Raw genomic sequence first — 15,465 nt, forward strand, 5'->3', positions numbered from 1 at the left:
GGAGGGGAGGAAGAGCGGACAACAGGGTTAAAGTGTGTGTTTTGGTGACAGAGAGAGTGAGAGGAAGAGTGATAGGGAGGATCATTTACAGCAATCCTATAGATACTGTAGTGAGGTTTCCCCTCCTTAACCAGACACAGTTCACTGTCTGTTTTTATCACAGCCCATTTGGACAGAAAAAGACAAGAACAACACTAATGTCAGGCTCTAATGTGCATGACCTGCTTCTCTCCGACCCCTTAGTAAGAGCTCCATACCACCTGTTAGACCGCTACAGTGCTGTAAAACCTGTTCTCTCATCCAAGACCTCACCTATAAAACAGCAAGAAGGGTTCTCATGGAAAACAACATGTGTTCGTGGAATGCAGTGTCTGTAACGTTACGTAACCCTCGGTCAAAGATATTCTCGTCTGCCTTCTGAGTTATGACTGTGCACATCTCTGTGGCTTTTCCTAGGTATCGACAAGTGTGCCTCCACCCCGGCCATATGTGGACGTGGGAAATGTATTCCCGTGCAGACTGGCTACACCTGCCACTGCGAGCCAGGATTCAAGCTCAGCGCATTGCAGACCAACTGCATTGGTAAGCATTGATGGGAAAAGGGAGATAGACGGGGGTAACGGTGGGACACTCAAACACCCACATATGCTGACACCAGAGGCTCCAGCGGCTCTGCCTGTCATCGTCTCTGTGCGAGCAAGTCCTCAACACCAAACATTACACGGCACAGAAGCCTTGAGAAATGAAGCGAGCCAAAAAATGAAAGGGATCCGTTTGTTTATGTTGACCTGTTCCGTGATGCCTGACAACAGCGTACAGGCCGTCCAAAGAGCTGCCACGGGGCTGTGATCCCTTACCTCACGATGAAGGCCTTGGCCGCGGCCTCCGCTCTACTCGGCTGGGCTCGGGCCCATCACTGAGGAATGCCTGCGCAGCAGAGGAGCTCCAAAGTCAGGGCTTGGAAAGTGTACAGTCTGGAACTGCAATGTAATGTCGTATTCGATCTTTCGTACTCACCTTCTCTGTCCTCTGCTTTTACTTTCTTTCTCCGTCTCCCATCGCAGATGTGAACGAGTGTGACGAGGACCCGTGTGAAGGGAAGGGCCGCTGTATAAACAGCTACGGCTCCTATACCTGTCAGTGCCACAGCGGCTACAGCCAGGTGATCACCCAGAACAGGAAGTTCTGTCAAGGTGAGACACAGCCCAAAATGACAGCAGGAGACATAATGTTTCCAATGGATGAAAGCCACCACATGCGGCTGTTAGCTTTCTGACTCTCAAGTCCTTGTCTGTCAGCGCTGTTCATTTAAAACGCATCCTGCCCTAATTAATGCCGTGGAACACAATAGTCACTTTCTTTTCCTTTTTCCTTGGTCTTCATTCAACCTGGCAGACATAAATGAGTGCAGCATGCCCAACAAGTGCCAGAACGGCGAATGCGTCAACACAGAAGGATCTTACACCTGTGAATGCAACAATGGCTACGCCAAGTCCTGGAGAGGCCAATGCGAAGGTGACATGCACGCACACACAAGCGCCTACGCACACGTAAAGTTCACATAACAGCACAATCCTAGCCAGACCTATTTGTTTGCTGCCATGAGTTAATGTGTAGCCCGCTAACAAAACACATGTATTTTCCTCTAATCGAAGCCAGGAAGAAAACTATGCTCAGTTCGTGACAGAGGGCTTGTGTGTTTGTATATATTAGCATTTGTGACCTCACACTCCCCTTTCTTCCATGCATGCGCATATTGTTTTAGTAACAACTAATTCAAATGATTATTTTCGTGTCCCGCCTTCTCCCCGAGCAGATATAGATGAGTGCAGAGATCCCAGCTCCTGTCCCAACGGTGTCTGCGTCAACACTCTCGGCTCTTTCCAGTGCCAGGCCTGCGGCCCGGGGTTCAGGCCTGTGGATGAAAGATGTGTGGGTAAGGCAACCCCACACCCCGTCATAGCAGCAGCATTACCACCGCTACCCAAACTCCTCAGGGTGTTTCCGACCGCTGCGTGGAAAGAAGCTGGGTTTCCCTCTTACACTGTAAAAGCTTCCTGTATTAGGTAACCTTTACGTAGACAAAAGCCGCTGCTCCCAGTTGGCATCACCAAAAAAAAACATGGCAACAAGCCGTGCCGTTAATGACTTGCTGACAGCTTATGATGCAGTACAGTTTCAGTGAATTGCGGCTTTTTGCTCAAAGGGTCACTCTGACTGCTGATGTGCATGAAATTTATATAAAATAGATTGTATTTCATGCTTCAAAAGACTTTATATTAGATTTTTTATGTTAAGTGTGGACCTCTACTGGGCCCACACGACAGCCCAAAACCACAGTGATGATGGCTATATTGTGGCGGCCGAACACAACCCTCCACCCTCTCTCCCCATTCAGCGTTTCCACATATGATACGTCAACTCCTCCACCCAGCAGCCTCTGCATATCCCCAATATTGTTTAAACACATTCACCGTGTTATTGCTGATCTTTTGATATCACTGGCCCCCGTAAAAAGATTGTTTATAATATTTCAATTTGGGGGAGTCCAAATATTTTCTCTTGGCCACAGCCTTGAACAAACAGCATATTATTGTTGGAGAGCTCTGGCCACTGAACTGTTGGGCCCAGCGGAGGCTTTATTACCGCTGCTGGGCTAGGTGAGAGGACCGAGCAGTCACAGGAGATGTATGAGAAGGTCAAGGGGTCAATTCCCCACTGCGAAGAGGTCCCGACACGCAAATAAATTCTCTCATTCACCCATAGTTTTGTCTGCGGTGCGCTGTAAAACTCTTACTGCGGGTTATTAGATTTGAATACACAAATGGCCAACAAACTCCATTTGGTGTGTGTTATGTTTAAGCCAGCACGCTCCCAACCTGAAAGTGGCCCTGTTACATAAGAGCCCGACTGGTTTTACTTACCACATCCCCTCTCTGTGACCTTGCACCCCCTCTAATTTGTTTGGAAACCTAAGCTCCTGGAGTGAGTATTCCAGAAATGTGAAAAAGCTGAAAGACAGAATGAGGATGGAAAATGTGGAAATTAACTTAGGTGGTAATTTGGAGTTCTTTTTAATCGATTTCTCAGCGAGTCGGACGACCCATGCCCTTGTTTAAAGCTTCGTGATGTTCTTGCCTCCAAAGAAAACACCACTTCAGCTACTTTCTGTTTGTGAGTCCACTAATGTTATTCATTCTGTGTAAATCTGGTGGTGTATAAATAGCAACTGAAGAGGAACCCTGTAAATGAGGTATGACGTTGGAGGTAAATATTTTAACTCTGAACATCCACCCAGGCAGCGCTAACAGGCCCACAGTATACGTCTGCCGCTGTGAGAGTCATATAAAACCGGAGCGCCGGATTTCCAGTGTTTGCCTCAGTCAATTGACGGTAGCGCAGTGGTTTGGGCCCAATTGGCCGAATCGTGGATAAGCCTAATTGCTGGTGTGATAGAGAAAACAGCTCCATTCCCCTGTCAGAGCTTATCGCGGAGGCCTGAGAGATGCCGGATGATTGCAGAAACAAAGCATCGGGCCATACTGACAGACGTCTGGCAGTGCCCACCGCTAGGCAAACAAAACCCAGTCTGTGACTCTCTCGCAGTGTTTTCACTGTGTGAGCTCTCTGTTTCAGCATCTCGATCACAGCCTCCTTTGCAGACAAATACTTTTCCTTCCTCTCCCTCCTTTCTCTTCCTCTTTTAATGTCTCTGTCTCTTGCACTCAATTAATCAGACCGAACACTTTCACCCAAACTGAATAATTACCATTGTTAACACTTGATTAATTCCACTATAAAGCATAATTCCTGCATTAGGTTTTCCACAAATATAATCCTGGGTTAACTGTTCTGACTCACGAAGTGGAAAAGACAGCTACTGTTGCAAATAGTAAAAGGCCTTCATGAATGAGGTTTGGGAACTGATGTAATTGTAATGACTGCTGTTTTGCAGTCAGGCTAATTATGCTGTAATTGTTTCCCCATTACTGATACAATCGTTATTTTGTAAACGCGTCTTGTGTTTTTATTTTCTGTATCTTAGTGTTGTTTCCTGCTGCAACTGCCCAATTTTCCTTTAATTTTATGTCATGTTAAACGGTCGGTACACCCAAATTACAAAAATAACACATTTCCTTACCTACCACATAGTTTGGGTTTTATGTGCTTAGGTTTTGAGCATTTTTTCTTTGTTTTTCTGTATATAATAGAGGGAAATGTTTGTTACTTTTACAACATTGAGAAATTAAACTTAGAAAAGTCAACGGCAATGTTTTTTTTTTTACTATGAAGTAAAACTGGTAACTGGTACATAATGGGAAAGATGTATAAGATATAATTTTTTCAAAACTGTGAGCAACACAACTGAAATTCCATTTACTTTCATTGTATCAGGGTGGTGGCAGAAATCTCAGAGGTTGATATCTGAAAAATAATAATCTGCATGTCTGGATACCATTACCGGTAGAGTAAGTGAGACTTTAAATTTGGGTGAACTGACCCTTTAATCATGCAGTGTACTTGTTCTCAAATATGTTGTGTCCTCTCCTGACTTCTTCTGTCCTCAGATGTAAACGAGTGCTTGAACCAAACAGCGTGCGGTCGTGGTAGGTGTGTCAACACCGAGGGCTCCTATAGGTGCAACTGTTTCCAAGGATACAAACTCTCACCGGACAACGTTTGCCAAGGTAACTGTCAGTCAGAAGGTCAATCAGGCATTATTAACGTATATACCTCTGTGAATAGTTCTCCACAGTGCTACTACAGAAGCCTCGCGGCACCATTGAAGCTATATAAAAAAGGCTACAAAGAGTTAGCGGTTGTCTTTATTTTATGAGGCCCCCCTTTTCTCCCCTCTGTATCTTCCCTCCAGATGTGGATGAGTGTGCGCTCCCTGGGGTTTGTCTCCACGGCCGCTGTGTCAATCTGGACGGCACCCACAAATGCACCTGTAACCATGGTTACCAAGTCACCTCAGACGGCGAAGCCTGCGAAGGTCTGCAAAGGATTATCTAGAGCCGTTGGGCGTAACTCATCACCACATACTTCTCAGCTTGTGGAGCTCTCTCGACAGCAGCATAATGTCTGCAAATTGTTTCTTTTTGTTAGATGTCAACGAGTGCGCAACTGGTAATGCGTGCCCAGCGGGAATTTGCATCAACACTGCAGGTTCTTACACTTGCCAGAGCTGCAGGCCTGGGTTTGGACCGTCTGCTGACGGACTGAGATGCGAAGGTATGAAATCAGCTGTTTAATGATTTTCACTAGTTTTCAACAAAGCACTGCTAGATGGTGATGATTTGTCTGCCCCAGTTGTGGTGAATTTGGTGTTTTGTGTTTCCAGATGTGAATGAGTGTGCCCAGGGGGACTTGTGTCTCGGCGGGGTGTGTGCCAACACGGAGGGATCCTACACCTGCACCAGATGTAAGGCCGGCTACAGAGTGTCTCAAGACCGGCAGAGGTGTGAAGGTAAACTCAATCTCCAGCTCCTCATTCAGTACGAACCATTACGACTGTTGAAGACTTACTCAACACATCTGGGCAGTTTGTCAGCTCACTGCTGAAAACTCTTTTGCAACTGAATTCCCTCCACATGATTCAGTCTTTATAGTGATCATGCATGTCTGTGCTGGTGTTTCACCCAGATGTTGACGAGTGCCAGTCCCTGTCTACCTGTGCCAACGGGATCTGTCTAAACTCTGAAGGCTCTTACACCTGTGAGAACTGCCCTTCAGGGTACAGAGTATCGTATGACGGGGAGCTTTGTGAAGGTTGGTTTATGTAACACCACTTGTAAATGAACTCCTGCATAACACTGTATGTATATTATTCAGCCTGAAAGAACTAACACTGGTGGGGTTAGTGGTTCTTGCCGTTAATCAGGATTATGGGTCTTGGCTGTAGAGACGCCCCTGTCCTGTAGTGAACGTCTAACGGTCTGTGTTTTTTTTCCCGTCAGATATTGATGAGTGTGCGCTGCCCACTACATGCCCCCAGGGAACATGCACAAACACAGAGGGTTCCTTCACATGTATCGTCTGTCAGCCTGGTTTCAGAGTCTCTGAGGATGGACAACAGTGCGATGGTGAGGCTGTGTTTGTGCAGGAATGTTATGTTTATATACTTGAACACAGGTGTGTGTAGCTTCTGCTCAAACATGCCAGACCTTGCCTTAATACCCAACAAAGTTGCGGTTGAATGTGCCAGCTCTGTTGAACATGTCTGCCAGCTGCTTCGGGCTGTATATAAACAGCATCAGGTGTGACAGCTTGGACCCGAAAGCCCCATCATCTGAGCCCTAAAATCCCAAAATACTCTTTCTAGACATCACATCATAGCTGGATCCCGGACCCCTCCGCCTCTGGCACCGTCATCTGATCTCTTGCTCAACACAATGAGAAACCAGCCCTCAAATAGAAACAAGATGATGTCAGGCGAATGTTCTGCAGATAGCTCAGCTAAAACAGATAGAGGTGTCGACATATGTAATTCCTAGTTCCAGTGATTACCGATCTAACTGATTACAACTGGCGGGCATTTATTTATTTGAAGCCAGAGATGGTAATCTGTGCTCTGATGTGTCCAGATGTGGATGAGTGTTCGGTGGCTAACGTGTGCCCGGACCAGCTGTGCTTGAACACCCCAGGATCCTACACCTGCAGGAGCTGCGGAGCCGGCCTGCAACTGTCTGAGGATGGTTACGGCTGCGAGGGTAAGACTACCTCTGTGTTTACCTACCTGTTTAGACCACTTAAAGCTGTCACTATTGTAAACATTGTACCAAAGTTATAGTCAAAAAGCAACACATTAGACCCAGAACATGATTACAGAAAATCTTAACGGTGCTCAGTAATTTGTCATGACGTGATTTATGACATCAATGCAGTGAAACGGCTGCTTTGACGAATCCAGGGAGGTTAGATCTGTCATGACTTCATGAGAAGCAGAAAAGGAATGACTGTTTAAATGGATTCAAACATTAGCCTCAGTTAGTCATATATACTGCGGTGTGTTTTCGAATGGAAGCGTGGATGTAGCCCAAAAGGAAGATCCCCTACTGATATGTGTCTTTGCGCTGGGAAAAAGTTTTACAAAACAAGCCCGAGTCCAAGTCGGCCTCTGATAGGATTTTAATGGATGTGTCTGATGCCATGGAAAATATTAAGGGCTTAATTTGAAATGAAGTCAACCACTCCCCTCCCCTGCCTTCCACGTACCGCAGCGAGCTCGCCCTGGTGAACTCGCTCTGTTCACCCAAAGGCAAAACGGAGCCGTCTCGGTCGCTTAACAATGGCCCGCACTATTTTCTCGGTAAGAAATACAATCTGTGCCGGCTCGAGGAATTTCCAATGATCACATAACAGCGAGCCAGTGACTGTTTGTAGATACAGTAATTATGCGCCACCTGTAATAGCTCGCTGTTTTGGATTCGATGACCGTCCTGCATACTTATCTTTCCACCCTTTTTAATAAAACACTGTCAGTGCGATCTAATAAAGAGGGCTTTGCTTACTGTATGGTAGGCTGAGCCACACACACACACACACACACACACACACACACACACACACACACACACACACATCATTTTTTAACAGATAGGACAGTGAGCGATCATTTCTTCTTGTCCTTAGACATTGACGAGTGCCAGGACCCAGGTGTGTGCCCCACGGGTGTTTGCACCAACACAGAGGGCTCGTTCTCCTGCATGACCTGTGACCCAGGCTTCACGGTGGCACCCAACGGGCTCTCATGCGAAGGTAACGGCGCAGTGGGTGGTTCACTGCGGTCACTAAAATTCATGATTTTCACATCTGTCATCTGTTCCAGCACAGTGTGGCCCACTGTAGTGAGAATAAGTCATTCCTTGCTGATGGTGATGCATGACTTTTCTGACATGATCACTGTGGTCTGGATACTCGTCATCCAAATGACAGAACTTGGGCAATTTTGAAGTGAGACCCAGTGATTTACAGCTGGTGTGAATGTGTCATACTGATGACATCTTTGTGTGTGTGTGTGTGTGTCAATGCAGATGTGAATGAATGCGAGGAACCCAGCCTGTGTGTGGGAGGCCAGTGCACCAACACCATCGGCTCCTATAGCTGCTTCTGTCCCGCTGGTCTGGAGATGGTTGATGGGACGTCCTGCAGAGGTATACACACACACACACACACACTCACATAGACTCTGAGTCATCTAACACTTAAAATATACCATTAGTGGTTAACTGCTTCTCGTAGCTTACCCCATGTTGGCATCTTGACACAGCTGTGTGTGTGTGTATTTGTGACAGATATCAATGAGTGTTTAACCATCATGGGGATCTGCGGAGAAGGAGACTGCCTGAACACTAAGGGCTCCTACACGTGCCTCTGTCCTGATGGATATACCACCATCGACAGAGGGACCGGCTGCCAAGGTACAGTAACACACTTCTGCAAGAGCAGTAACAGCAATGGGAAATATTGTTTCTGATGATTTAATAGGCTTTGTGTAATTGGATGAGGCAAAATTGGAGAGAGTTGGTTATAATGTAATAATGATTTTTAGCCCATATTACTCAAGTCATTTTACAGTAACCTTGTTGGCTTGCACATGTTTCTTCAGTCAGTGCAGGCAGGGTGACAGACAGTATCCTCAGCACACTGCGCTGGGTGCTGAGACCAGGCCTGGGACCCTTGGCATGGGTGCTCAGGCCGGCCTTTCTGTGTAATGGGCCGTGGCCTCATCAACTGTCTCAGCTCGCTCTCCGCTCGGACTTCGGTTTGATGTTATTCCAGCCGCACCCAGTGACCCAGTGGTCACAGCGATGGGGGAAAAAATGTAGTGTGATCATCAGCAAAGGAGGGCTTTTCTTTTCAACAAACCAGAGCATTTGCTGTCAAAATACATGAAATAACTTTGGCTAGGATGTCAGCATTGGATCAGTGTTATTTCTGGTGTGTCTCGCAAGTACAGTAAGAGGTGAAGTTAAGTAAACGGCAGGATGTCTGGCAGTGAAATATCCTGTCGTGATGTAAAGCAGGTAGGTTTGGATGGTCAAGGCCCCTGCAAGATGTTGGCATTGGTCCTTTAACGTGCAAGGTTGACTTACAGTAGAGGACAAGGTTCAGTCCTTGAACAGGGACATTCTTCCACTGAAGCTTTGGCCTCGGAGTGCCTTCAATATCGTACAAAGACTCTGGCCCAGCCTGCATCAGGTACTTTGGCTGCCCTCCACAACAAATATAGGGCTCTAATTATCCTATAAATCAGCAGTTGTCGTATATTTTCTTGCAGCCCGCCATTGTGTGTACAGTGCTGACACAATGAAAGCCAGACCCCTCTGACATGAGCCTGCAGTGGGAGGAGAAGGGAGGATGGGGGTATGTGAGTTTATGGGAATGAACGATGGGTTTACTAGTCAGGTGAAGCCAAAATGATGCTTGGCCTTGACCAGGCCAGTCTTTCAGCGAAAACAGAACATAACGTAATAAAGTACTGACAGCAGACTGAAACACATCAAAATGTAATCCAAATCAACAGGTTGTGCCATGACCTTGCTAGGCCTTTCAATACAGGCTTTGAAGTCCTTGAATTAACTCCAAAACTATCCAGTCACAGCATATTTATGTGTTTACTTATAGTCTGGGATATTGTTTTTTTTCCCCCTATCTTTACGAACGTGTGTTTGCCTTGTCGTCTCTGAAAGATTCATCTGATTATCAAAGGTTGGGAAAGGAGGACGGGCTTTTCCCCAGCGATGAATTTTCCCCCCGCTTTCTTGCCTCCCCCCACCTTTTACCGCCTTACAAGTTATGTTGTAATGCCGCAATTATCCACCAATCTACAGCTAATCAAGCATGTCGCATTCGTTATTAATTTTTAGTCGGAGGGAAATGTTCTCAGCGTGAGAAGCTGAGGTAGATGTTTTGTTTCCTGTTTGCCAGTATACTGTTAAGTGCTCCAAATGGCCAATGCGTCTTGTGCTCAGACAAGCGCTTGATTACACATTCTTTGTGCGATACTTATGAAAAGGAGCGGCGTTCCCCGTGGACTCAACAAAGACAGGGGATATTTAGTGATAATCAATATGTAACTAATCTTGAGATCCGCCCTTTCACCAATTATCTCTCTTAATGTGTCGGCCTTTCTTTCCCCCCTTCTCTCTGCCTTAGACGAGGATGAATGCAGTAAAGACAATGTGTGCGTCCGGGGCGAGTGTCTCAACACCGACGGCTCTTTCATGTGCTTATGTGAGGCTGGCTTCAAGTACAACGCTGACACGGCCGACTGCGAAGGTAAGACAGGATGAAACGCCCTCGTGATGCTCTGTTGTGTATGTTGACCCCTAACTCTGCACTGAGCTCTCTACTCTCTGAGTAAACCAACATGTCAGCATTAGCGGTTTGATCGTCACGCTACATTTAGACTTAAGCGTACCCGCTATAGCACAGTTGGCTATGATTGATTATCTATAGGCAGTAGGGACTGGGGCTCCAGTGAAAGTGTCCAAGCCTGCCTTAGAGGCTTTCCTCCATGGTCTCAGGAGTGAGGGGTGCCTGGATTACGTGGCTGGAGCCTTGAACTCCCTCTCCCCTGAGGGAAGCATGAATGACCCCATTGTGAGCAGGAGGTGTTTCTCCCTCTGGAACGTCTCCCTTTAGCTCCTTCACAAGTTCTTTAGTTGCTGTGATAATATTGTTCTTGGCCATTCCTGTTGCCTGCTGCGTTTACTGAGGACAGCCACACCACAGGCCTCCTGGCCGACTCCTGCTGCACAGCCATTACACTGGAAGCAGCGGAGCAGTGGGGGGAATGCGAGTGTGTACGTGCGTCTGTGTTAGTGTCTGATTGCACATGTGGTTGCGTTTGTGCCTCTGTTTGTCAGATACTCACCAACATCTGTCTCTTTCACTGTACAGACCAGAATGAGTGCAAGGAGTTTGGGAGCTCAGTGTGTGGTACCTGGCGCTGCGAAAACACCATCGGCTCCTACCGGTGCTTCATGGGCTGCCAGCCCGGCCTCGAGGGAGAGGACGCCACAGACTGCGGTGAGTGGTCAAACCGCGTATAGTTAAAAGACTAGCACACACAATTAAGTTAAGAAAAAACAGGCAGATTTTGAGGCTTTAGACTGAAGCAAAAGATGTATGCATTGTATAAACCTTCCTATTTTTGTACCGTTCACCATTATAGTTAAAGATAGAGGAGAGCGTAGCCTCAAATCAACTCTACATACTCTTCAGGACTGTCCCTCTGTGCATAGATAATGATATCTGTTTGGCACGCAGACACAAAGAGGCTGATGTGAATCAAAAAGCTATCAGGTACTCGAGGTCTTCCTGCACAAGAGGCCATGGGGGAGATGAGGAGAAGTGGGCCCTGAAATTGGGGCACTTTAGAAAGAGGAGTGCACTGTCATTGGAGGCGGTGTGTGAGGCCAGCAGCTGATAATGGTCTCATCCTCCGGACAACGGAGCTAATGGTCTGGCAGAGACACACGGTGGAACCTGATCACCTCCTTTTTGAGAGGGGATAAGATTGTCCGGGCCTTTACCTCTTTTCCTCCCCTGTGGAGGAGCCCAGTCACCTGGGTTGACTGGCTAAGTTCGTACTTATGCTACATCTGGGTCCACTGCTGGCCAACAACAACAGTCACATCTCCATGACCACCAGAATACATGAAGCTTTCTGTGTTTACTGGCAGGATTATACACCTTGGGCTTCACATATTAATGTGGTTTGTTGCACAACCATTTGAGTTTATAACTCTTTATTTTGTAGCACAGCATTGCTCATCTTTGTTGCTCTCATAGCACCATAAAACAACAAGTCTGGTTTATGAGGAATACGAGAGACAAATACAAAAGGCCAAATATTTTCCTCGTATCAAGACAGAATCCAAACAGTCACCGGAGAGTGACAGGCGCGGCGGGGAAAGCAGCCTGAGAGCATCCGAATGGAATGATGTGTTGGACTGCAGATGGAGGCTGTGGGTGTTTGCGGGCGATTGTGTGCGTATGCGAGTGCGAGTGTGTGCGTGCATGTGGTTAAGTGTGGGTTTTTGCATCCCCGCTTGTGTGTTTGTGTTAGAGAAGGAGAACCAGAGACTGTAACCGTTGTAGGGATGCACTCGGAGTGCATATATTCTCATGACCCTGACTTTTTATTGGACTATCAACAGATGGAGATCAGGGGAGAATATGCTGATCAGTGACAGATCAGACCTCCGCCCCCTCCATCACCCTGAGCCCCGGCTACGTGTGGCTGCCTCCTCGCTGCACTTTATGGTGTTGCCTGTCTGGCACCAGCTGAAGAGTGGCGGGGCCTGCAGTGTGATAAGGGCAGATTGAAACCAGCTGCTGACCTACGTTCCTCCTAGTGTCAGAGTCAAAACACTGCTAAGCTGCTCATATAGGTTCAAATCAGTGCCATGTTATGTGCTGTGAATTACACAGTTTCTTTCCTGACATGTCCTGTAGAGCATGATAGAATTTTTAGATGGGACCTGATTGAAAAAGCTGCACATTGTCTCCCAAAACTCCCAGTTTGACTCCTCCGTAGAGGTGCCCGCTTTCCCCCGATATTATGTTGTGACACGAGCTGTTGGTGTTTTCACTAGACGCCGCAAGAAACACTTGTACGGCTCGGCTTCGACTCACAACCCCTCTGAGAACCAAGCCCTCTCACCCCTCAGAAGCCCACGGCTGCTGCACACAATAGCGGCTTGTTTCACCTCACGACTGCAAATTGTGGGAGATGCTGCCGTCACCCCAATAAAAGTCCAGGGAGGGAGCTCAATTACTCCGCGGCATTTTTGTCTGCTTGTAAAAATCATCAAATATTTAAGAAGAGGCCAGACACTGTAATTTGCAGTTTCTGCGAGGGGCGTTTTATTTTTACTCACCGGCCTTCGAAGGGGCAGCGGTTGTCTTTGGCTCGGCTCGCGGCGCTCATTTAGATTAATACAAAAGGGGAAAACAGGGTTTTTTCCACAGCCGCACGTCAGCTGGAACTATGCAGTGTAGTTCTGCTGTGATGCTCTACACAGGGCTCCTTCACTCATTGTTTTTTAGCTTTAATTCACCATCATGCTCATAAATTCCCCCGAGCTATGCCTTGTCTTTAATAAGGCTTTACCCAAGGGCGGAAATTGTCTGTGGTCACACTCTTGCCAACCTCCCACCCCTTTAAACGTATAGAAATCTGAAGACTTTACCATGTGTGTGTGATCATGCTGTTATGCAGAAGTATGATGATGTTTTTTTCTTAGACGTACACACGTGATATGACAGCTTGACCTCCGCTTTAGTTAACCCAAGACAGGTTGTAGATGTAATGTCAGATTAAGTGCACAAACATGCTTCCCTGAGAACAAATACCTTGCCCAGTCGCGTGTGAAATAACCTCTGCATATGGGTCCAATCAGACAAGGGGTTGCCCGGAGAATATGGGAGAAGTGTGGGCTGCGGAGGGTGAGCCAACAGTCACCGATTCCTATAATATTGTTGCCTGCCACCATGTGCTCCAGATTAACACATGGCACAGAGACCCACGCCGTTAACCCTCCCAACCCCCTAACCGCACCATCACCAGATCCAGGAAGCAGGTCCTCCCGGGTCAGACCATTAGGATAGGTGCCACCTCAGCTCCTCCCACCTCAGCTGAACTCCTCACCCTCTCCGCTGCCTCACTTCTTCCCTCTGGGCAATTTACAGCTCTGCATGCGTCCTGACGTAACTGATTATTACATGGAAAGCCTAAGAAAGGCAACCCCACGTTCCTGCTGGTGTGAGACCAGCTCTTGGTGGAGTTATCTCATTTTGTATTATTCATTTTTTCCCATAAACCATTAGTGGTGTGATCAGCAAGCTGACTCAATGCTTGTGGAAGGCGGATCTAAACGGCTGGTCAAGTAAATGCGGCCACTCAAACTCCATCAAAGTCAGATACACAGAAAAACAAAGGCCATTAACATTGTTTTGGTCCCGATGCTCTCATTCCTCCCCGGGATGAGGCTTTGATTGCATCTCATCACAACATGTGGTTTGCAACAGATTTTGTTCCATGTTACACATGAATGAAAATCTGCCTGCAGACACTGATTATTTTATATATTAGCGGGGAGCTTTCATCGCCTTCCTACACAGACCTCCCAGCTGGCGGCCGCCGTCATTCCAAACTCCACTTAAGCTCTTCACACTCGAGGAAACGTTCCTCAGACTGATATATGATACTTTTCACCTTATGCTGTGGGAACATTCGTCTTCAAAATGTATTTTTCAATTACTTGTAATATTGTGTAGTATCCAAAAATGTTCGCCACTTCTGCACCGGTTTGGCATCCCGATCCTCAGCTGCAAGATGCAAATCTAACGGGTTGGCGGTTTTCAGTATGCGTCCATGGATTCTCCCTCTATCATCCCAGCCATTTGAGCCCACGCGTCTATTCTAGCAATGCTTCTCAGCATTTTATAGTCAAAGGTTTTACAAACGACAAAGGCAATTTTGTCTCGGCAGTTTTATTAGCTTGTGGGAGCCCCTGTCTCTGACCCCAGAGGCATGTTAGACAAGTGGCCAAGTCAGGACAGGAAGACTGACAGAGGACTTGTCCCCCAGCGAGCCTGACAAAGTAGTTGCCTGTGCTGGAGAGGAAGACAGAGCCCTGGCCAAGCACACTGTTCAAATCAAATGGCTTGTGGTTTCTCTGGCCTACTTTCTCCAGTTGATACAGCCTTTATGAGTACTCACAGGCTAAATAAAACTGGTTTAGACAATATGTGAATGACTGTGCTTTGCACTCCATAAAGGGTGCCACTGGACTTGACTTGCTGTCCTAACTGATGTTAGGGGCAGACTTATCCAGAATGAGCTGTTGCAAGTTTACGAGACTGTTTAGTTGTTGCGATTATATCGTCTGCATTTTTTCACCCTGTTTTTCTCAAACTCCAGTGGAGTTGCTGTTAGTCATGGAAACTTTGAATGGAATGGTCATGGAGGGTTGTTATGAAACTAAAAAGTCAACAAAAACTGCTTCTAATAAATCAGACACAGTGGTGTGTCCGCTAATTTGATTAGTGCAGTTTATATCAACTGTCATAATAATAATAATAATGTTCCCAAACTTAACGACTTGCAGAAAATATACAAGCACTGACTTCATTTCATCTCTGACTGAATAGATTATTTCTTAACTGAAGATGTGGTTTCACATGAGATGTGGAACAAATCTCTCATAAATGTATTGTCAAAAGATGTAATTACAGACCAAAGATTGAAAGAGATTAATAGGCCGTTTTGTATCGACGTTTATGATCTGAACAAGTAAACACTCAGTAAAACGAACAGTTCAGCAGAACTGAAAAACGGATAAATGGTGGTTATGTGACCCTGAAACAGATTTAAGATGTTAACATTGACCAGAGAATAAATTCACGTGACTAAATAGTTTTTTTTCTTAAACAATTATAATCAGACTT

At 46.5% G+C, this 15,465-nt stretch overlaps 1 protein-coding gene across 1 annotated transcript in view; it reads left to right on the top strand.

Annotated features, from left to right (window-relative positions):
* LOC141784015 (latent-transforming growth factor beta-binding protein 2-like) overlaps positions 1–15,465 on the top strand; it is an 88,271-nt gene that overhangs the window by 61,527 nt on the left and 11,279 nt on the right. The window contains exons 16-31 of the mRNA XM_074661702.1: positions 457–582; positions 1,065–1,193; positions 1,396–1,515; positions 1,817–1,936; positions 4,569–4,688; positions 4,874–4,996; positions 5,110–5,235; positions 5,345–5,470; positions 5,647–5,772; positions 5,961–6,086; positions 6,588–6,713; positions 7,636–7,761; positions 8,037–8,156; positions 8,298–8,423; positions 10,162–10,284; positions 10,909–11,037. Coding sequence (XP_074517803.1) covers positions 457–582; positions 1,065–1,193; positions 1,396–1,515; positions 1,817–1,936; positions 4,569–4,688; positions 4,874–4,996; positions 5,110–5,235; positions 5,345–5,470; positions 5,647–5,772; positions 5,961–6,086; positions 6,588–6,713; positions 7,636–7,761; positions 8,037–8,156; positions 8,298–8,423; positions 10,162–10,284; positions 10,909–11,037 — 1,992 coding nt within the window. The remainder of the gene's footprint in view (positions 1–456; positions 583–1,064; positions 1,194–1,395; positions 1,516–1,816; positions 1,937–4,568; positions 4,689–4,873; positions 4,997–5,109; positions 5,236–5,344; positions 5,471–5,646; positions 5,773–5,960; positions 6,087–6,587; positions 6,714–7,635; positions 7,762–8,036; positions 8,157–8,297; positions 8,424–10,161; positions 10,285–10,908; positions 11,038–15,465) is intronic.

Source organism: Sebastes fasciatus, chromosome 15 (assembly GCF_043250625.1).
Source record: "Sebastes fasciatus isolate fSebFas1 chromosome 15, fSebFas1.pri, whole genome shotgun sequence".
In the NCBI taxonomy this organism is placed as follows: Eukaryota; Metazoa; Chordata; class Actinopteri; order Perciformes; family Sebastidae; genus Sebastes; species Sebastes fasciatus.